At 35.1% G+C, this 25,206-nt stretch overlaps 1 protein-coding gene across 1 annotated transcript in view; it reads left to right on the forward strand.

The window, feature by feature from the left end:
• Positions 1–18,347: 18,347 nt before the first annotated feature.
• The window catches only part of LOC131159844 (uncharacterized), a 155,232-nt gene continuing 148,373 nt past the window's right edge, over positions 18,348–25,206 (forward strand). Inside the window, 2 exon segments of the mRNA XM_058115033.1 lie at positions 18,348–18,705; positions 21,324–21,481. Coding sequence (XP_057971016.1) covers positions 21,386–21,481 — 96 coding nt within the window. The 5' untranslated portion in view covers positions 18,348–18,705; positions 21,324–21,385.

Consider the following 25,206-nt stretch of genomic DNA (forward strand, 5'->3'; position numbering starts at 1 on the left):
AGAATACATGGCAGAGGATGAGGCAGCCAAAAAAGCGTTGTGGTTTATAGGATTCGTCAGGGAGCTAGGTGTCTAGCAAGGTGGAGTTCAGCTGTAGTGTGATAGTCAGAGGATCAATTACTTGGAAAAGAATCAGGTGTATCATGTGAGTACAAAGCACGATGATGTGCGGTTTCACAAGATCAGGAAACTAATTGTTTTAGGGGAACTTCTACTTGAGAAGTTTCACACATCTAATAATGCAGGTGATATGGTGACAAAACCTGTCTCAACGGACAAGTTAAAGCATTGCTTGGACTTGATCAACATCTTCAGGTGCTAGATGGGAGACAAACCCAATTTACGGTCTCGGGTGAAGCAGCGGGTATGCTTTTAGTTATTTTTCTCCTAAGTGGTGAATATTCTCCAAGGTGGATATTGTTGGAGATGTGACTCATGCTAGAGTGGATCATATGAATAAGTAAAGCATAGAGGAGCATATAACAAAGGGAGATACCAACACGAGGAAATCGCCGCCGGTTTGCTCGACGGTTTGACATCAGCAAGGAAACAGTCGACAGTTTCAAGGAAATCATCGACGGTTATAGAAGTAGTTTTTAGGGGAATTTCTTTTTGTTTGAAACCATCGACGGTTTGACTATAACCATCGACAGTTTGGTTCGATGCAAACATGGAAACCTAGTTTGAAGATCAATAGATTGGGGGGATTTTGGGGATTTTCCTTCGGGAGTTGACCTAGAGCCTCTTGTGCACATAGGTTAGGTATAAATACATTTTATTGTAACCCTAATTGTAAGCTTAAACAATCATATAATGGAAAATCATTCGTTGCTCCCTTAGATGTAGGAAACCTTGTCGAACCTTGTAAATCTTGTCTCTCTTGTCTTTTGTTCTTCGATTACTATGTGTGTGATTGTGATTTGTGCTTGATTGATTGGTATATTCATAATTGTGTGTTTGCATGAATTGTTCTGAATCAATATGAGTGTTATGGATTGGTTTCGGATTGAGCTCAAATTGGTCTAAGTTATGCATGTTTCCATTGCGTGTTCAACTCCAACAAAGTTAATAAAAAATGCAAAATTTACAAAACTTATAGGCAGTGAAAAAAGGAAACATAGTGACATTGAGCTAATTTTAACAAAGAGAAGCATTTTTTTGAGTTACCATACTAGAAAGATCTTTTACTACACCATAACTTGGATGTCATGCATATTGAGAAAACATATGTGAGAATGTGATTGGGACATTATTAGATATAAGTGGGAAGATGAAGGACAATGCAAATGCTCGCCTGGATATAGAGGAGATGGAAATATAGCATGAGTTGCACCTAATTCGTGATGATGACAAATTTCTCATGTTATCATCATGTTACACATTGTCGAAAGATGAAAAAAATAGTTTCTTTGAATGGTTTAAATCTATGAAGTTCCTTGATGGATATGCATATAACATATCTCGCTACATAAATACAAACGATGGTAAGATGTTAGGAATGAAAAATCATGACTATTATGTCCTTCTTCGAAAGGTTCTACTAGTTTTCCTTTGTGAATACTTAACTAATGATATTTGCTTAACATTGATTGAGTTGAAATTTTTTTTTCGAGACTTTTGCTTAAAAAATTGAAGTTAAATGTACTTGAACGGTTAGAGAAAGGCATTGTAGTCATACTCTATAAGCTAGAAAAAATATTTCTACCAACATTCTTCGATGTTATGGTTCACTTAGCTGTTCATTTACCAACGAAGACCATAATTGTAGAACCAGTGCAATACTATTGGATGTATCTAATTGAAAGGTAATTTTTATCATGCAATAATTTTCATATGATTTCCTTGCTCTATTTGCAGGTGTCGCAATATTATGTAAATTGCACATGTTCTTGTCCACTCTAAAGAACCATGTGCGCAATAAGACATGACCGGAAGACTCAATCATTAAGGCATACATTGATACTGAATATCTTACATTTTGCTCAATGTATATACAAGATATTGACACAATGTTCACTCGTGATGAGCAAAATGTAAACATAAATGGTAATAATGAAGACCAAGAACCTATCAGCTCCATATTTAGAGAAAATATTCAACCATTAAGTGGACGGGTATATGATTTCTTTAATATTGAAGAGCTAGCAAAGACGCATTTTTACATGCTTAATAATTGAAATGAACTTGTTCCATATATCGAGTACGTGGTTTTTTAATTCAAACTTTGCATTGTATATATGCATATATACATGCATGACATTAACATATATTATTGTTCCATATAATGAACATAAAGCTAAACTTGAAAAGGAAAATGAAAGAAATATTGAACAATGACATACAAAAGAATTTGTCAAGTCTTGGGACATGTGTAAATAGCAACTTTTATGTGAATTTGATAATAATTAAATTTTCTATAATTGTTAGCTCACCTAAACTTAATTTTAATAGATGAAACTAATGTATTATAATAAAGAACCTACGACAAGTAAAGATTTGTAAGCATTGTCATGTGGCCCAATCAACAAGTTAACCGCTACACTGATTGCATTGTTAATGGCTTATGGTTTTATACAAAGTCTTTTAAGCTGCATAGAAGAACCCAAAATAGTGGTGTTGCCATGCTTGGAATAGAAGGAGATGAGGATATTTACTATTTTGGTATCTTAAATGACATTATTGAACTAAACTATGGAGCAAATAGACTCGTCTACTTGTTCAAGTGTAATCAATGGGACATTAGCAATAAGAAAAGTAGGATAAACATAGATATCTACTTTACTAGTGTCAATTTTAATAGGACATGGTATCAAGATGACCCTTTTGTGCTAGCAACACAGGAATAACAAGTTTTTTTATCTTAAGGACACAAACTTGAATGGATGATTGGCATGTGGCACAAAAAATTAAATCAAGAAGTTTGTATGATATAATAGAAGTCAAAGATGAGGAGAATAATGTGATGGAGGATGCTTTCCAATAAGCTAAGTCATCTATCGGTGTAGCAACTCAATTTGATTCAAATGTTGCCTCGCTTGGTAACAGTGATGTCAATGGGGAAGACTTTGATCATATTCCATTGAATAAGGTTGGTGTCATGGTAGAACAAGAAGGGCTAATCAAGTTCAAATCGATGATGCACATGTTGAATTCATCAACAATGATGATAGTGGTGTAGAAAATGAAACAATGAGGAGGAAGAGATACTAGAAAGTGACAATGATACAAATATTGAGGATGCGTAATCATTCACACATGCTATTATACTACATGTCATATGTACATATTTATTTTGTCATATTACATTTCATATGATTGAAAATTAGACACTTAGAACCAAAATGAGTAGCATAGTTTAGGTACTTAATTGATTTCAGAACACAAATGTCTAAATTGGGCATATGAGGTCCAAATTGAGTGGGGTTAATTTCAACATGTTCATGACATTGAAATGGTCGTGTCGGAGCTAACAGTACTTAAAAACTCTTCTCTAGTTGAAAATTAGACACTTAGAACCAAAATGAGTTTCATAGTTTAGGTACTTAATTGATTTCAGAACTTAAATGTCCAAATCGGGCAAACGAGGCAAATCGGGCAAACGAGGTATGAATTAAATGGAGTCAGTTACAACATGTTTGTGACATTAAAGTGGACATGTTGGAGCTAAAAGCCTCTCCAATTGAAAATTAGACACTTATAACCAAAATGAGATTCATAATTTAGGTACTCAGTTGATTTTAGAGCTCAAGTATTAAAATCGAGCATACGAGGCCCAAATTGAGTGGGATTAGTTCCAACACGTCCATGACATTGAAATGGACGTTCCAGAGCTTATGGTACCAAAAAAAATCCTCTCCAGTTGAAAATTAAACAATTAGAATCAAAGTCACGTTTCATAGTTTGGGTACTTAGTTGATTTAAGAACTTAAGTGAGGAAAATGAAATCCAAATTGAGTAGGTTAATTTCAACACGTCTGTGACATTGAAGTGGATGTGTCAAATCTGATAGTACTCAAAAACTTCTCTCTAGTTGAAAATTAGATGCTTAGAACTAAAATGAGTTCCATAGTTTAGGTACTTAGTTGATTTCAAAACTCAAGTGTCCAAATCGAGCATACTAGGTCTAAATTGAGTGCGGTCTATTTTGACATGCTTGCATCGCTGAAGTGGACGCGTAGAAGCTCACTGTCCCAAAAATTTCATCCTGATTTTAAAGTTGGACACTTAAAAATAAAGTTAAACATTAGAACAATGTCATTTGTTAATTAATTATATAGTAATCATTTTTTATATTTCAAATAACTTTTTACTTATATTGTTGTGAAATTTTATACTTATTTATTCTAAATTTATTATTTTATAGGGTCTGCAATGTGGATAATGATGGTAATGATGACGACGACGATGATGATGTAATTATTTTACTCTTTTGTATTTTTGTTATGTGGAAATGCAATGTATATGTAGGTCTTGATTATGTACACTTTAACATTGATCGAACAACTCTTCTATTTATGTACATATATTTTCATTTTCTTAATGATTATAACAATGGACCAAGAATTATGATCGAATATGATGTGTAATGAATATGTAATTACAGGACTTTTACAAGAATTCTTTATTTTTTTTTAAAAAAAATAATTATCTAAATTAGCATTGATGATTCTAAATCATCACTATTTAATAATAGTGTGGCTATTTGTAACGGTTCATATTCCTCACTAAAAGCTAGTGTATTAGTGATGGATATAGAATCGTTACTAAAATCAAGGCTTTTGTGATGAATATGGATCCCTCACTAAAATACAAGTATTAGTGATGGATCCATGACTAAAAGGTTACTACTAGTGACGAATCTAAATTTGTCACTAAACCTCTAGCTTTTCGTGACTGATTAAAATTCATCACTAATGTCCAAGAAATAATGACGGATTTGAATCAGACACTAAAAGGTAGGGTTTTAGTAACAAATCTAAATTCGTCACTAAAAGCTAAGCAGTAATTATGAATATAGACTTCAAAATAGTGACTTTTAGTAACAATCTCAACTCTTTTAGTGACAATTTGCTTCCATCATTACCATTTTGTGCAACGGTTTCTAAAATCGTCACTAATGGCCAATTGACGCAAGCCAATATAGTTATTAATTTGGATTCGTCACTAAGTTGTCACTAATAAGTAATAATAATGGTTGGCCATTATTAGTGATGATTTTTGTTAGTCACTAAAAGTCAAGTTTTTTTAAAAGGATCTTTTTTCCAAAATAAACCTACCAAACAATTAAAGACTTCCCTTTCTCTCTTATCTCTTTTGACATTTTTTAATTTAACATATTTAGTTTTTGGATTTTTTTAACAAAAATTTCTAGATCTTTTTTTGAAAGGAAACATTTTATTATAATACCAAAAAACTTTATTTTATAAAAAAGAAATATATTTTTTATTTTTTTTAATAAAAAATGGAATAGTTTAAAGTAAGAAGCACAAAAAGGCATAAAAAGAAAACAAAGGAAAAGGATAAGGATAGGTCGATCAACTGATCTATTGATCCAGTCAACCAAGCTAAGGTAGAGGGGAAGGGTAATCGATTAATTCTATCAAGATTTCTAAAAAACTACATTTTTCTTGCCTTTTTGCATGCTTGTTAAGGTTTCTACGAACCCTAGCCCAGCCACACCACCTACGGCATCTCATGCCGACCCTACTCCTCTCTCACACATTTTTTTTCTCTTTATCTATTGTTCTTTCTCTCTCTCATTCTCTCTTTAATAGCTTTTGAAGTTAAAATTGTTTGCAACCTAAGGCTGCCTACCTTGGCCATTCTAGGACCTCCTTGACTAACAATGGACATTCTCCTAACCTCAAAACCATCATATGGATCCGACCCCATCCCAAGAAAACACAATAATCTCACTATTTATCTTATTAAATCCAAACAATAATATAATCATAAAGGGGATACATAGATGCTTAAAAAAAAAAAAACATGAAAGCACATCTATGATGATAGACATACAAAGCAATGCAAGAGTATGGATCACTAGCTATAAACTCAAACACAAAAAATAAAGCAAAGCAAAGGATGAAAAACTACACTTTACTGGATCTCTTAGAGATTTTTGACAAGAACACCCAATAAGACGAAACTCGTCTCTGCTAGTAAGCCATCTTCTTAAAGCTTATTGACTTCTCCACAATCAACGTGCGTAGTTGGTATGCTTTACCTTTTCAGAAAAAAAAACTCTCTCTATATTCCAAAATTTCTCCAACACTCACGTGGGAAGACTCTTTATAGTCTTCTCTCCTTCCTCCCAATATTTTTTTTAATGTATCTCTTTTTCCCCCCACCCCCGCCCAACAGTTTTGTATGTCTCTCCTCACCCCCTAGCCTCCTATTTATAGGCAAGGGCTAGGAGTAAAAATCATGTTCCCTATAGTGCTTCTGGAAACGTGGAGGAATTACCTCCATGTCTCTCGAGGTGTCTGGACACACGAAGAATTAAAATAACCTTGACAAGACACATCCTAACAAGTATAACAACCTTAAAACCCCAATTAGAGTTCTAGAGGCTCCCTAAGTGCAATTGAGCATGAATAAAGAACAAAAATGTACTATAGTCGCTTGTAGCACACTAAGTTAAGGAAGAAGGCAACCCTAGTCAAAATGGGCATCAACACTGTGGACAGACAAATTGAGAAAAGTAGGATTTTGAGTGCATGACACGAAGGGGAAGGTGAAATTGATCGAATAGGTTGAGGTAATGAATGGCCGCTAAAACAACGTAGATGTTGCAAAATAATTAATAATGTTGAATCACAATAAGGTTAAGGGGTAAGATAAGAAAAAAAATTCATAAACAAAATAATTTAGGCAAAAATACTGATAACTTTTGTTCTTACACAAACAAGAGAGAGAGAGAGAGAGAGAGAGAGAGAGAGAGAGAGAGAGAGAGAGAGAGAGAGTGAGAGAAATCCCTCTCGAAAAGACCTTGGGAGTTTAAAAGTTTTTTACATCATGATATTTGAGTGTGTGGAGAGACAAAATGAGAAAAGTGGGATTTTGAGAGAGTATCAAGAAAGGGAGAGTGAAACAGATCGAATAGGTTGTGAAAATGAGAAGAAAAATTGCTTTCCAATTTTTAAGGATTGATAAACATGATTTGTTAAGTTTTTTTTATTACTTTTATATCCTTAATAGCTGCTTTTTAAAGAAAGAGAATCAGTTTTTATATATACAAGGTTATTATTATGATTAAGGAAGGATGACAGCATGTGAAAATCCCCTTATAGTATTAGATGATGGAAAAAAAAAATTCTTGGTGATATTTCAATAGTTTTTATATAATTATTTTTTAATTTCCTGCAATAGTTAGATGTTAATGGTGGTATTTGAATAATCAAATACCATTATTCTGTTGCAATAACTAAGGCTAGAAGTTAGTCCTCTATGGCTACCTCTAACCCTTTTCCAAAACACAACTAGCACACATCTCTCTTCTTTTTCTTACATACTCATTCTCTTCATCCCCTAGTAGTAGCATATGTACTTTTGTAGTTATATTATTATTTTTGCAGTATCTTATCTTTATTTTTTCCCTTCTTCGACTTGGGTAATAGAATTTTATAACTCTTAAAGTTTATGAGTGCCCACAAACAGAGGTCTCCCTAAGTAATATTGGATATTTTGCACGTTGTGCTATTTTGCACTAAGAAACTTTCTCTGTTGGCTCGAAATCAATTTTAAAGATAGTGGTCTTATGGTCATACCACACCTCATCTTCTTTATAGTAATCTTTTCACTAGTTTAATTTAGTTATTATTTGATTACATTTTAATTTTCTTACAACCTTAAAACGACAATGGCCATTTTCAATCCTACATTGCAGAAAATACTAACTGATCTTACCCATATGGAATCTTTTGATGGGGCCAATTACAAATGTTAGAAATTAAAAATTATTTTATCTTGAAGACGCTATTAGTAGTCTATGTTCTAAATACTTCTCGACCTCAACTAAAAGGGAATAATAAACCACATCATGCTAAGGGAGAGATAGATAATAAAAGGTGCAAGAACTGCATTCTTAATACTTTGGGGAATGAGTTCTATGATGTTTACTATAAGTATGACACTAAGGAAATATGAGAAGTTTTCAACGAGAACTACTTCATAGAAGATGTTGGAACCATGAAAATTTACTTGCAGCAAATTCCTGCTATGATATGACAGATGAAAAAAATAGTAGACCTCTGAATTTGGGAATTTCAAAAATTGCTGCATGATATGTTAGTAGAGGGAATAAAAGTGAACGATGTGTTCCAAACAACTTCCCTGATTGATAAATTGTCATCATCCAAGAATGAGACCAAGGGAACTTTGATGCATAAGAATAATGATATGAATTTATAATAACTTATCATCTACCTGAGCATAGAAGAAGCTAATAGAAAAATAGCATTTTTGAATAATGAAGTAATGGTAAAGGCAAACTTTGTGGAAGATGATTAGTTGAGAACTAGGGGAATATATATGCATCAATTGTGATCTTTTCAATATATATGAAAAGGCTTATAAGGAATCATTATTTATAGGTAATGCCCAATTTCTCATTTGTGTTAGGAAAGGATATTGTGAGCCTTAAGCTTACCTTTGGAAAAACCTTAAGATTAAGTGATGTATATCGTGTATGAGGGGAATATATATGCATCTACCATGATCTTTTCAAAATATATGAAAAGGTTGATGAAGAATCAGTTTTATGAGTAATGCCTAATTTTCACTTAAGCTATGAAAGGGAGTAAACCTTAAGCTCACTTATGGAAAAACTTTAAGATTAACTAATGCACATCATGTACCAGAGATATTAGGAGAAACTTGATTTTTGGATTTATCCTTAATAAGATTGGCATCAAATTGATTATGAGTCAGATAAATTGATCTTGACTCATAACGGTATTTTCCTGAGTAAGGGTTATTGTAATAATGGACTGTTTGTAATAACTGTTATTAATTGCATGAATAAAAATGTTAGTTCTTCTACTTAAATATTGATTCTTTAGATCTTTGGCATGATAGATTAGGACATATAAACTTTGCTTCTATTAAAAGAATGAGGAATCTAATAAAAATCAGAGCAAAACGGACTAGAGGAAAAAGAAATATAGAATCAGAGGAAGAAGAAGAAGAATATATATAACTCTATTCAATTATATTTTTACAACAACTTACAACCCCTATTTATACTTGTAATTGGGGAATAATGGAGTAAATACAAAATCAATCCTAAATAAATTTTCACGCTCCTTTCTATAATAAGAAGATTTGCTGACTTTTCTCAAAGGAAATATCACATAATGGGGGCCTCATGTTTGCTCCTTGATTTGTGGTCTTCCTCAACACTCCCCCTCAAGTTGGTGTGGATATTTATAACACCCAACTTGCTGAGTAGGTGACTAAATTGTGCAAGTCCAAGAACTTTGGTAAATAAATCAGCGGGTTGCTGGCTTGTGTGCATATGGATTGTTTGAATGATCCCATTTTGGAGTTTTTCTCGAACCACATGACAATCTATCTCGATATGCTTGGTTCGTTCATGAAACACTGGATTTGTGGCTATATGTATAGCAGCTTTGTTATCACAGTACAGTCTGATTGGTTGAGAATATGTCACTGCAAGATTTGAGAGTAAAGATTTTAACCAAATGACCTCACAACGTGTAGAGGCCATAGATTTATACTCTGCTTCAGCCGAGGAGCGAGAGACCATTGTTTGCTTCTTGGTCTTCTGGGAAATGAGTGATTTTCTGAACAACATGCAAAACTCGGTGACTGGTCGTCTAGTGTCCCTACAGCGTGCCCAATCTGCATTACAGTATGCATAGAGTTGGATTTCACTAGAAGCCGACAAGAAAAGCCCCTAGCCTGGAGATTTCTTAATGTACCGCAAGGCTTTGTGTACTGCATCCAAGTGTAGTATACGTGGCTTGTCCATAAACTGACTGAGTATATGTACTGAATCGGCTAAGTCTGGTTTTGTGATAACCAAATAAATCAGTCTTCCAACAAGTCATTTATATGATGAAGGATCTGTAATGAGTTCACCTTCACTCTCGCTGAGTGCGAGATTTTGTTCCATGGGGAAGTTGCTAGGCTTAGCTTCAAGGAAGCCAACATCTTCCAGTATCTCAAGGGCATACTTCCTCTAATATAGAAATATTCCTTTGACTGAATGAGCCACTTCAATTCCCAAAAAATAGTTGAGAATTCCCAGATCTTTGAGCTTGAAGTGGTCACTTAGAAATTTCTTGACCACATTGATTTGCTCCAAATTGTTTCCTACGATGATAATGTCATCCACATATACTAAAATGGCAGTGAAATTGCTTTTATGGGATCGAACGAAAAGTGTGTAATCTGCCTTGGACTGTGAATATACCGCATTAATAAAGGTGGATGAGAGCTTGGTATTCCATTGCCTCGAAGCTTGTTTAAGGTCGTAGAGAGACTTAATGAGCTTGCATACTCTAGTTTTACCCTTTCGTCCAAATCCCGGTGGAAGTTGCATGTATGCTTCTCCTTCCGGATCTCCATAAGGGAAAGCATTATTGACATCAAGCCAATGAAGATGCCAGTTGTGCGCAAAAGCAAGAGCCAAAATGATGTGAACGATGGTCATCTTGGCGACTGGAGCAAATGTCTCGGTATAGTCAATGCCTTCTTGTTGACTATAACCCTTGGCAACGAGGCGAGCCTTGTATTGTTCAATGGATCCATTTGGATTGTATTTGATCTTATAGACCCATTTACATCCAATAGGTTTCTTACCAGGAGGGAGATGAGTGAGGATCCAGGTATTGTTGAGCTCGAGAGCATTAATCTCAACACGCATGGTAGTACGCCAGTGTGGACCGGTCATGGCCTGCAAGAAAGATTATGGTTCTTTAAAAAAAGAGATCGTTGTGGTAAAGGTATGGTGAGAAGGAGTTAATCAGGAATAAGAAAGGAAATCAGTGAAAGGATAAGGAGTACCTGATGAACGGACCAACGCAGAGTCAAATGATTGAGTGGGCCAAGATGGTAGAACCTGTTCCACATGAAAATCCTTCAAGTATGTCGATGGCTGAGTGGGATGACTAGATCGTGGCAGAATGGGAGATGGGTTATCTAAAATATGGTCAAGGGAAAATACACGACAAGGTAGGACATGGTCTGTTGGTCCAGGTCTAGAAAAGGGAAAAAGGAAAATATTTTCATGAAAAATGACATCTCAGGAAACAAAGACTTTGTGTGTGCTGAGATAATGGAGTCGGTGTTGACCTTATAGGTCATGCCCGGTTTTGATAATGAAAATTACTCATTGTATTTAATGCATATTTAAGGTTATGTGTAGGTTTCCAAATTGGCAGATCATAATGATGGCACAAGGAATTGAAGCGAAAGACCCAATACATGTTGTACTTTATTTCATTATCATTTAAAGGGTCTGTAATAGCAAATAGGTTCTTTGATTGTAATAATTGCATGCATCACCTGCATGATGTGATGAATAAGCTCAAAATAAAAATGACCTTAGAAAGACCTAAGAAATTCGGTCAACCAACACCAACTTTTTTTGGTGTCTTCAAAAGGACCTAAAAATGACCTTAGGACACTCACTCATGCATACATATGTTTGAATATTTGAAATAGGGTGATTGTTGGCTAAAATAGGATTGAAATGCACAAACTGTGCACCTCCGGTCGATCGGCAATTCAAGCTCATTTTGCCTTTGGTCGACCGATTGACCACAATCCGGTCGACCCAGCTTTTAAAGCTCATTTGACCCCGGTCGACCGAACCTCCTTGAAGTCAACAGTTTGACTTCCTGGTCGACCGAGATATTTTTCTACTACACCAACCTGGTTGATCGAGTTCCCACGTGTAGGAATCCAACAGTCTGGTCGACCGACCAATTTAGTTCATTCTAGACCTGGTCAACCAAACCTCGCTAATTTGGAAAAATTGCCTCAGACATACTTGTCCGATCGACTGACCATGTAGTTCATTTTTGGCCCGGTCGACCGAGCCATAAGAACTTCGGTTAATCGAACCCATCCTAGTCAATCGGTGCTCTCGGGTTGGACTTAATTTTTACCGTGGTTAACTCGGTCAAACAAGTTTAAAATAATCTAAAAATCATTAAATCTTTTCTAATAATACCAACTCTTCCCTAACGATTATAATTCAAGGGGAGTCTATGTATACCCCTTCATTTGGGATGATTAGAAAGCAGATTAGCCAACTTGATCAAGAAATTCTCTCTCAAGCTCAAAATTCCTACTACTCATTTTTACATTCCTTTCACTCATACTTACCTTCAACTATTGTCTAAACTCTCTATAAGTTGATTGAGTGATTGTTTTAAAAGGTTTGCTCTCTTTGTTTTGAATGATTGATTCGATTTTCTTGAGAGCCAAACCTAAGTGTTCTTAGGGGACTTTGTTAATAAGTCTCTCCTAAGAAGACTTGTATTAAACTTTTGAGTATTGCATATTTGTTACAATATCTTGAGAAGTTTGTATTTGTTTTTGGATTGCAAAAAACTCTTTCAAAACATTTTCAAATATCTTGAGTAATTTATCTTGACATACCTTTGAAAAGATATTCGTTTATGTGATATTGATCTTTGTTGCAATATTCATTAACTTACATATCATTTGTTGAATACAAAGATTAAATATCTTTTGCAAACCAAGCATATACATTATTTGATATTTACACGATTGAGATATTCTGTTGATTGAAATATTTGAGACTTGAATGATATCTTTGTTTGAGCATTTAAATTGAACATATATTGTGATACGAAGATCATACTGGTTTGCACTCTCACGCACTGATTACATCGATAGCAAATGCATATTTGAGAGTTGATATATTAAACCATATTGAGCTTACATATTATATCATTTGGTGGTGTATGTGATTGCACGTAATTGGGTACACATCTGCTTTACTTGAAAGCATAATCATTGTGCCATTTCATTGATTGTGAACATACTGTTGTATTTCCAAGCATGAACCTGTAAAGGGAGACTAGCCCTTTGAAATAGTCCCATTAGCTTAGACCCGGTTAGGAAAGTTAGGTGCACCATCCTGTTAAGGTGTAGGTTGATGTCAACCTCGTTAATTGACCTTGTTAACGAGCTGCTTAATAAACTGGGTTTTTTTTTTTTTTTTTATACCATAATATTTAACATGCTCTGATACCATATTGGATTAAACCCAATCATCAACCTAAGCAACAAGAAGCAGAAATCACATAACATTCATAACCATAGGTAAATATATACAATACCATACAATACCATACCATACCAGAGTACTAACATGTTTCCCCAAAATATACACATATATATGTTTCCCAAAATACCCTCAACTATACTAGAATATACAAAAATCCTCCACAATACTCACTTTACTGACAGGGCACTACTGAAGCCCCTCTATCAGCGAGCCTGGTCTGCTCGCCTACCTGGATCACCTGAAAAATGATTCAACACTAGGATGAGCCAACGCTCAGTAAGATGAAATATGCTATTACTAGTGTGTGGCAAATGAGCTACAATATTATGGAAATCTATTTTCACATAATCATGTATAACTAGATACATAAGTACAGTATAAGTAATAAAATACACCACCCTTTCCATGTTGCTTAACATAACAGTATTGTAGGTTACTATTTAAAATACTTCTAGTGTACATAAGTATGTTCCCTATTTCTGTAAATCTGTATATACGTAATAATAATTGAAAACTTTCTCTGTGGATAACTGTGTGTCATGATTTAACCCCTCATGATAGGGTTGTGCGGCCCGTAAGTGAGATCTACACTAGCTGGCCGACCAGGGTAAATCACTATACTCCATCGGTCTGATCTGCCCACCTCAAACCATATCTGATGGGGAGCCTGTCCACGTCAAGGGCCTAGGTGATCGACCTACTACCACGTATTATCTAAATAGGTGGTTGCACTTACAACATAACATAATATCTATAGCAACGGTACCGTGCTCTGTAACTGCATAGTCCAACAGGGTCTGATACTATATAATATATCTCTATATACCACTATATGATTTACCATGATTCTGAAATAACTGTAATAACCATGATACTGCATAAACTATAACTATAATTCGTACATCATAGTACTGAGAACTGTATAATCATAACACTAAAAACTACATAATCATAGTACTGAAATTCGTATTATCATGGTACTGAGATTCGTATAATCATGGTACTGAAATTCATAAAATCATGGTATTGAAATTCATAAAACATATCTCCGTACTATATTCATATTCTCAAGTCACACCATACGTTAATACATAATTTTCATAATTTAATAAACTGTATAATATTTCAAAATTTCCTAGCATAACATATTTCCCTTACCTGACTACTAAAAAGCCCCTATGGTTTACTAGCCTAACACCCGCAAGGCCTCCTACACAACACCTTGAAAATCATAAATCCCAGAACAAAACATCAATATTTCTTGCCTTACATCATTTCCTATAACAGTCAGAAGGCCAAAAATGGACTAAAAAGCCTTACCTTGAATTTGGGCCAACTTCGTTTCACCAACGATCCGCTCTGGCAGACTTACAAAAAATTTTGCCAGGAGCGTTGTGGTGACTTTAGATCGTCGATCCGGCGACTAATCGAGCCAGAATCGAAGAGAGAAGAGGGAGGGGCCGTAGGAGAGAGAGAGAGAGAGAGAGAGAGAGAGAGAGAGAAGAAAAACGGCGCTGAAATTATGTGAAAAATGGGTTTTAGCACTATTTATATTGCAGGATTCGTCGACGAACCACGTCACTTTGTCAACGAGTCACGTCACTTCGTCAACGAGTCCTTTAGTACATTCGTCGACGAAGGGTAAGGTTCGTCGACGAAATTTAGAGTAGCCCAAATCCTGCGCTCGGTATTTTCTCGTCGACGAAATCTCGCCTTCGTCAACGAGGTCTTGAAGACCTTCGTCAACGAAACCCTGTATTCGTCGATGAATTTCCTTATGCACTCATTGACGAACCCCTATATTCATCAACGAGTCTTGGAAATTCCTTGAAATTATTATTATTATTATTTTCTCCAAAATGTGATATCGTCGACGAATGTGAGCGTTCGTCGACTCGTTCGTCGACGACATCGCTGCCTCCTTTTGTTCCTGTTTCCATTTTCCTCCCTCTTTATTATTAAAATAATATTATTCTTCGGGTCACTACAATAAATAGGTATTCAAAAAGAAGTCAAGACCAAATGGCATAATAGATAAGTTTAAAGCTAGATTATAGCCAAAGTGTACACCATAAAGGAGAAGATGTTTTTGATACTTATTTGCCAATTATAAAGGTCACAACTATTAGAGTTTTAATTGCTTTAGCTTCTATATATGACTTACACATATACAGTAGATGGATGTAAAAACTACATTTTTAAATAGTGATCTAGAAGAAAAAATTAATATGAAACAACCCGAGGGTTATAAGGCAAATGGTGCTAAGTATAAAGTTCATAAATTGTTAGATCTTTGTATGTACTTAAATAAGCACCTTTACAATGACATGAAAAGTTTGATAACATCCTTATAAGTGATGGATATAAAATCAATGAATTCGATAAATGTTTGTGTAACAAATTTGATGGTGATAGTGGTGTAATGATATGTTTATATGTTGATGATATGTTAATATTTGGCTCTAATTTTGAAATTGTCAAATCAACCAAATTGTCTCTTGCCTTTTAATTTGAAATGAAAGACTACCTAAAAGTAGATATAATTCTAAGTACAAGAGTTTTACATGAGCATAATGGTATTTGTTTATCCCAGTCACGTTATGCTTATAAAACTTTTGAAAATTTTTTCTCATATTGATTGTGCATCTAGTAAAACTCCATATGATGCTAGTTTACAATTAAAGGAAAATAAAGGTAATCTTATTGATAGGGTTGAAAATGCCCAAATAGTGGGTTCTTTAATGCATTTAATGAATTGTACACGCCTAGATATTACGTTTGTTATAGGTAGACTACATAAATATAATCATAATCTTGGGCATGATCACTTGATAACACTAAAAAGAGTGTTAAGATATCTTAAGGATACTATAAATTATGAACTATTTCATTGTGGATACTTTACAGTTGCAAAAGCATTTTCTAATATTAATTAGATATCAGACACAAATAATATCAAGTCTTTGAGTGACTATGTTTTTACGTTAGTCAGTGCTACTATTTTTTAGGAATCTTATAAATAGACATGCATAGTAAGGTATGCAACAAAGGAAGAGTTTGTAACTCTCGGGAAAACAACTAATGAGGCTGATTAGTTAAGGAATGTGTTGACAAATATTTCTTTGTGGGTTAGATTGGTACCACCTCTGTTTATACGTTGTGATTGCCTAGTAGCGGTACCTAGGGTAAAAAATAAGACCTATAATGGAAATAGTAGACATATGCGCCTATGACATAAGATAATGAGAGAATTAATTTCAGTTGTAGTTATCACATTGAGTTATGTTAGGTTAGAGAGAAATTTAGCAGATGCTATAATAAAGAGACTAACTAGAAAGTTAGTAGAAGAAACATTAAGGGAGATGGGTTTTAAGTCCTTAGCATAAACTACTAAAGATGACAACCTGACATACGAGATTGGATATCTTATGAATTAGGTTCAATGGGTAATAATAAGTCATTGAGTTGTTTGGTGAGCACTATTATTTGTTTTGCTCATCCTTATGGTATTAGAATAGTGTAATGACAACGATTGCAAGGTTGAATTTATCTCTTAATGAATTCATAACCTTTATTAGGTGGTGTGTTTAGTTGTAGTTACACAATTGATGGATTCACCTATATGTGTGAAAGTGGGACCACTTCCTATGGAAGTTTAATGGCCTAAAACTTTCTAGAGCATTCATAAAAATCTAGGTATGGTACATGACCTATTCATACCAACCCGCACGAGCCTTGAATTTAGAAATTTTATGTGAGTTGAATGTTTATAGAGTTACACTAAAGAAGGTTGGCTCAAGAAGATAAAATTCATCAAATTCTCGTAACTTGTTGCACACATTTTCAAAATGCAATTCAAATTAAAAGGTATTGTCACCCTTTGCATGACTTCTTATAGTTACCCAACCTTTATTTTTATTTTTTTTTGTTTTAATTTAGTTTCATAATTTGAAACATGTGGGGGATTGTTGGGGATGTTTCAAGTTTTGGGAGTTTTCCTTATTCATTTTCCAGTTAATGACAACCGTTTTTCTTGATGTCATTTCAACAATTTTTAATTTTATTTTTTTAATTTTCTACAACAGTTAGATGTTAATAGTGGTATTTGAATAGTCAAATACCATTATTCTGCTATAATAATCAAGGCTCAGAAGTTGCTGCTCTATGTTGCCTATAAATAGGCTACTCTAACCCCTTACAAGGCACAACTAGTACACATCTATCTTTATTTTTATTTTTTCTCATGTATTCACTCTCTCTATCATCTAGCAGTAGTCTATGATCTCTCATAGTTATCTTATTATTTTTTCCAGTATTTTATCTTTATTTATTTTTCTTTTTTTTTTCCTACGTTTCTTTTGGTAATTGAATATTATATAACTCCTAAATCTCTAGAGATTGTGAGTGCACACAGACTTGGGCCTCATTGTGTAATCTTGGAAATTGTCCATGTGACTATTTGTATCGAGAGACTTTCTTTATAGGTGAGAAATCGATTTTAAGGATAGTGATCCTACCATACTTTAACTTCTCTACTGTAATTTTTTACTAATTTAATTTATTTATTATCCGATTGCATCTTAATCTTCTTATAGATGTGCTCTATTTTTAATTTTATAATTTATATTTTTAATTTGTATACAAAATCTTTATATATGTACAATGCGTGCCCCACAACTCTTTCTTTCTAAAAAAAATAAAAATAAAAAGTAAAAAAAATTTAAACTTTTAACTTTATATTTATCATAAGGGTTTTTTTAAAGTTATAATGATATTTTGGGATAGTTATAAATAATTAGAAAAGTGTTTTGGAATAATTCCTTATGTATAAATTTGTCACAAGAATGTTGTGTTAGTTATATTATAAGGATATTGATATTTATTGGAATATATTTGATATTTTTTAAGAAAAGAAGGAATCGTTTTAGTGATTACTAAATACCCGTAACGCAATATTTCCGAAAAGCCCATTAATATAAGGCCCAATGCCTCGAAGGCCCACAACCAGGTAAACCCAAATGCCCGATCCAGCATTATGTTTTACCCAAAAGCTCTCCCTACCTCCCATTTTCTCCTTCGGCCCTTCCCCTTCCTCGGTTGTTCGTTCCCAAGTTTCCCTCCCCTCCTTCCTTCCCAAATCCCTTACACTGTTATCCGAGCGCCAGCAGCGGCAGGCAGCCCCCTTCTGAGGCGCTATCCTCATCCCGTAATTCAGTCTTCAAGAGTCCTTCAGTTGTTTGTTCCCAAATCCTGAAATTCCGAACCCTAGCCCTCAATCATCTAGGCTGCAGCCTCCAAGTCCAAGCTTGACTGTCGGAAAACCAGCCCTAGCAGCGCCGGATGAGGTGAGTAGCTGCTCGAAATTCAGTTTCAAATCAGCTCTAACTCAGTCTCATTTCCAGCCTTCAAAAAGCAAGGTAATTCCATGTTTGGTTATTGCGCATTGCAGCAGGAATTTCGATGGACTAAATATGAACTGGAATTATTTAAGTAGGGATATTATGAATTAATTATTGCAAGCTTGCAGCAGGAAGTCAGAGCTGAAGTTCCGAGTAAAATCTGCTCAGTTAACATGATTAACCAAATCAACTATTGTAATTCTGCTCAGTTAACATGATTAACCAAATAAACTATTGTAATTCAGTCGTCAGAAAACTGGTATTATGATTAATTCACTTCAGTCCGGTTGATGTGTTCTTTTTTTTTTAACTGACAATTTTGGGTTGGTTCATGCCCACTGACTACTCACTCCTAATGCATCCTTTATATTGACATTCCAAACAAGGCTGCTCTTAAATAAATAAGTTAAAAGCATCAAATGCAATAAATGTTATGTCAAGAAAATCTTTTTATGTCAAGAAGCTTTTTGTATTTTTACTAATATAAGACAGAACTATCAATTACCAAGATTGCACCAAATATTGGGGCTATTTGTAATCTTAGAAGTTGACTTGGGATGGGTATACTCGTAAAGGATTTCTTCAAAACACATTCGAATTAGGCTAGTGCTAATACAATTGGTCACAATGCCATTCTCTCTCTCTCTCTCTCTCACAGTTTTAAACCCTCCACATCCTTACCTCCTCTACCCTCTCATTACCTCATTTTATACAAATCTATCCACCTTCTCTTTTTCTCCCTCTTTTTTGTTTTGTTTTGTTTTTTTTTTTTTTTTGCAATTTATACAATCCTAATTCCATATTCCGGAAGATATCCTTTGTTAGATAGGACAGTTCTTCCTACTTATCTGATAAAGTCTGACGTAAAATCCAATAACACTTTCAAATTCATTCTCTCTGCATAACCAATCACCGCATCATCACTTTAAAATGTGTTTGCATCCAAATTAGACAAACACAAGTTTTAAATGGGACCTAATCATATATTTGGAAAAATTTTAGATTTTAATTTATATTAAATTTAAATAAAATATAATATTAAAATTATATTAAAATTTATTTAAATCCAATCAAATTTAAATTCATTCGCCGCAACCCATGCTTCTAAACCCAATGTAAGGAAATTTGATCCATATAACTCATTTTGGAAATCAATTTCCCCTTTTCTCCTTGGTTAAACTTGAGGCTGTGCATTCCCTTCATTTTCAAATTTCAAGCTTAGACCCAAATGGCTTGTGGATACGTATTGTCGGGTCACTAAGAGCATCTGACCCATCTGATCCAGCATGTGCACCATACTCGATTCCTTCGGGCACGTAGCCACCCATCACCTGGTCCTGGCGTATGCCCAATTAGGAGGTCTTGGCCCCATGTTGGTTCCAGATTGTCTTATAGTTGGGCCCATTTTTTTGTGGCCAAAGCCCATATGGCTAAATCGATTAAAACTTCATGTTTTAAAAAACTAAAATTCAAATCATAATTTCTGAACCGTGAACCCCTCTCTTCCCCAGCATTTCTAGTGTCGGAGCCCTACCGGGAAACTTCGTGATAAGATCTCGACGATTGCGAACCTTCAACTCGCCGGTGATCACATAGTGCTGCGCCGGGGCTCTGTTGAGAGCATCAGTATACGAATTTAAGCGTCTCATCGGTACCCTTGGGTTCGTTCCTCTGGAGATTTGTCGAACCGCAGTCGTCACAACACAGGATCGACTTTCTAAATTTCTATTTTCTCTCGTCCTTAACTACAATCAACTTCAATGTCCGCGCAAGCATTCACCACTCAGTAGCTTCTCGCTTACTGGGAAGGGAATAGACTGGTTTCATCCACCTCTTCTGAAAACTCAAGAACCCACTCCACATGCTTCCCAGCAACTTCCGGTGGATGAAACCTCCCACCACCCTCAGGAGTAGTCCCCCAGAACCTTTGTCTAATCCACATGGTTCTGACCGAGACGACGCCATCTGAGGCAAGGCCCACTGAAACTCTTCATCTTTCAGTGTCAAATGAAACATACGGCTCCTGCAAATTCAGAAATGCGAATTGAATCATTTCGCAATCTATCAAAGTTGAACTCTCTTTTATTCGCCTTAAATTAATGAGGATATCCTATAGTTAATTGCAGCGTCAACAGTTTCAGCTTTTTTAGCGCTTATTCAATACCTTCCATAGACATTTACTTGCTCGAAAATAGGAAGAAATAGAGTAGATATGTTTTTTTCAACTCTTGCCGCCTATTTTCTGACTTAGCCCTTTATTTTAACTTTTTTCATCTTCTTCTCACCTGGCGCCAGCTTCAAATTCACTCATACTCTATGTTGGTTAAACTTAAATTTCAGAGAATGTAGTTCTAGTAGTTTGAAGATCAATTGAATGTTCCAGAGGTGCATCACGCATGGATGCATCTATATTTGTCACACCCAGATGCACATATAACACGCACAAACTCATCCACATGTACGTTCACACATATACTTATATTGCTGGTCAAAATTACATTATTTGCTGGGAATATGTCAACTTAGTATTACTAATTTTGCATCTTTATTTTTCAATATGGACTCTATGGAAGATTCACAATATATATTATTGTTTTGAATAATTAGTTTATGTTTGAGATTTTTTTTTGGATTAGGTATGGAGCAGTTGTTCTCAGAAAAGTGATAGCAAGTGTATTTTAAATATAAAGATAAATAAATGAAGGCAGGGAGTGCAGCGAAGCTAATTGTGGATGCACTGCTGCAGCGGTTTCTTCCTCTGGCTCGCCGTCGCATTGAGACAGCTCAAGCACAGGTAGGAATGATTTTTTTAAAGTTTTGTGGAATGTATGGCTTTCATGGGTAGTTTGTGGAGATACTTTTAAATTTTCCAATAGCATGCACTATTTTCCACCCTCTCCTTTGATAAGTGACTGGGTTTCCTTTAAAGGGGTGCAAAGAAGGGGGCACACCCTATTTGCCTTGGAAGTGTACAAGGGAACCAAAAAATTTCATCAAACTTTCCACAACTCCATCCCCAAATCAAATTTATGTGTACTTATGTGTTTGAAATCCACAACAAAAAAAAAAAGCTTCTATAAGCTTTTAATTCTATTTATGTAATCTTCTGAATACACAACATTAAGCTCAGAGAGGTTTTTAAGCTTTTTCTGCATGTTCTGGTGCAATTAACAAGAACTGATATTTAACAGCCATGAATTTTGGACTTAGATAAAATTTTAAGCTTGTTGAAAATTATTTTCTTTAGATAATAAAGAAGATATATTAGATCAAGAGAGAGTTACAAACTAAGGGGACAAGAAGTCCACCTGAAAAAAATAAAAAAAAACAGAAAAAAAAAGAAATGAAAGAAAAAAATATAAAAGAAACAATAAACAAAAAGAACAATTAACCAAGGAAACCCCTTTTCAATCCTTTCCCATTGTTTTTCACTTAGCACTTCAGATTTGCTAACTCCCTTTGACCCTTCTTCCCTTTGAACTTACCCCCATTAAAAAACGCACTTCCATTCCTCTAGCATCACTCATTTCCAAATTTATCCAATATCTCTTGGGCGTCTAAATCCTTCCTAGAATTACCTCCTTTGGTGTACGTAAAATACCATCATTGCACTGCATTTTGTTATCCACAACATTATTATAAAAAATCGAAACCCCTTCCAATCCTTCCAATAGTGCTGGATGAACATATGAAAGGTCCCCAAGATCATCACAGGATTTAGAAACATATCCATATTGTTCCTGAATCTCATCTAACAACAAACCCCCATCACACTCAAACTCACTCATGTTATCGTAGTCATTTTCTGAAAAATCTCCCCATTTCTTTGCCTCATTTACTTTGCTAATTCCATTACTTCCTATATCCTTCAGCTTAGCAACTGCATCTTCCATGATACTCAAATCACCTGCAAAATCTCTATTTAAAATCTTTTGGTTTTATCTCACTAGACTGCTCTCCCTTTGCTTCAAATGCTTTCCTTATTTCTGCACCCAATGGAGCAACCTTTTGACAAATATACACCTTTGGGCCGTAGATTTTTCTGAGTTAAAACTTGAAGCATAAGATTTTGTACCCAAACCAGCTTTTTCTACTATTATTCCTATATATACAAGCCTCTAACCCTTCTGCGAAACCTTTTGTTAATATCATCATTTTCTTTGCGAATGGTTTTTGAAACGAAACTAGAATCGTCTTGATTACACATTGAATGTTTACCACTCTAGGTTTTGAGAGGAATGGTGTAATCTCAAGAGGGGAGCGGGGGTGAATTGGAAATTTTAAACTTCCTAGGTCAAATATGTCCTATTTTTAGGATTCACAGTCAGTATAACGCAACCTAGGGTCTTTTTATGCAATTACCAATTCCATAGATATTGAGATAAGTGAATATTTAAATCGTACACAACATTTTAAATAAAAGCATATGAGTGCAAAAATTAAATAGCGTAAGGGAAGAGAAAGCGTAACACGATATTTGTTATCGAGGTTTGACCAATATTTGTTTACGTCCCCGCCTTGGTTCAGCAACCAAAGGATTCACTAAGTGCTCACTTTAACTGGGCGGAGTGACGCCACTTACACTCTCTTTACGGGGCGTAGACTCCCCAGCTCAATTATGGGGCTGAGCCACAACCAATTCTCATTACGAGGTGGAGACACCTCAACTCCATTACCAGGCTGAGCCAAACTGTGCACACTTTATAGGATTGTGCAAATCCTAACTCACCGAACCGGGTTCGAGCCAAACCGGGACTCCTTACAGGTCGAGTCTCTCTCTTCAGGCCACGCCTAGAATACAACAGATAATGAAGTTTATAAAAATAAATTTCCCAAAAAGCAGATGTGTGCAAATTTAAGCACTAATGCACTCACTCAAGATATGAAATAAGCTCAAGTATGTATGTATATTTTTCACTCAAAAATATTTTTCAATTAGGAATTGAGAGTATGAAAAATAATTTTCTCAATAAGAAAATATGCGAGACCTTCCAAGCAAATATATGAACATATGCTCAAGGTTCTCTTGACTTACCCAGAGATTTTCTCAAAAATATATTTCAAAATAAATGTAGGAGAACTCTAGGGTATTTGCTCAAGAGGAATTTTTGCAATGAAAAACAAGATTAACTTATGAATCTTGCAATGGAGATGCAAAAAGAATCGCAAGCTATATAAGGTTTCTGCAAAAATATCTATCAATAGAGAATATGTGGAGAAACACGGATTTTTACTCTCAAAAAATTGATTTTGAAAGAAGAGAGTAAATGAGAGTAAATGATTTTTGATATGAAAATAAATGCCCAAAAAGAACACTCTCTTGAAAATATTTTCAAAATGATAAGTGTAGGAGAGTATAAAAGAATAAAGCACAAAAATATTTTTAGAGGCTTTTCAATCTAATCATTAGTTTAAAAATGAGTAATGAGGAGTATTTATAGGCATCTTTCAAATTATGACCGTTAGGGACACGGAGGGCATTTTAGAATTTGTTTAATCACAAATTAATGATGTTTAAGCGCCAAAAAATTAGCCAACCTGAGAGGCTCGGTCGGCTGGGAAATGCGCCGATTGACCGATCTACATATATATTTCAAAATTTTGTAAAGGTTGGTCGGCTGTGGAGGGTACCGGTCGGCTGCGCCTGGGCAATTTTCCGAACCTTGTAGGTTCGGCCTGCTGAGGCTTAAGCTGGTTTACCAATTTTTGAGGTTCGGTCGGTTGAGGACATTGTGTTCTAAAACGATAGGTCGACTTAGCTTGGATAAGAGGCTAGATACGCAAGGGCGGTCGACTGAGCATTTTAATTCATTTTGTGGTCGGTCAGCCGATCTTGATCAAAATTACAATTTGGCCCTCAGGGCAAGTTTGGTCGGCTGAGGTGTTTAAAATGTGAAGGGTCGATCGACCGTGCCTAGTTAAAATGCAAGCTTGGCCCTATTTTTACTTCAAAATATTTTAAAACCTTTTGTATGTTTTTAGACTTTGATGAAAAGGGTTTTTCATGAAAATTGTTGGTCCCCTAAGGTCTGTCTATGGTCGGTTTGAGCTTTCATTCACATCATGCATGATATGCATTATTACAGACCAAAAACTAAAATGCATTACAATTTAAAACATTAAATGTCTTCTTTTCCTTTGCTCTTTGTGGAATACGCCAATATGAGATGGTCTTTGCCCTTCATGGCTTCCATCAATCCTCTTCCAGGTGTGTGTTTTGAATTATTAACATGTTCAAGTACTAGGCACACACATTAGTTCCAAGTCCTTTGTCAACATCAAAACTAGGATTGAACTCAAAAAGTCAACAGGTTTGTCTTGTGTAACTGAAAGAGGACTTGGACTTCATCAACAATTGTCTGATTGCCCTTGTTTTTGGCTTTTGTGAAATTTGACCAGGGGAATGGACTTGTTTGCTAGTGGGATCGGATGTGGGATGGGCTTGGTCGCCCATACCCTCACAATGGGCCTTCTTAGAAGTAAGATCCCGTTGAGAAAACACCTGTTGAGGAAAACCCT

This window comes from Malania oleifera, chromosome 1, assembly GCF_029873635.1.
Source record: "Malania oleifera isolate guangnan ecotype guangnan chromosome 1, ASM2987363v1, whole genome shotgun sequence".
Lineage (NCBI taxonomy): Eukaryota > Viridiplantae > Streptophyta > Magnoliopsida > Santalales > Ximeniaceae > Malania > Malania oleifera.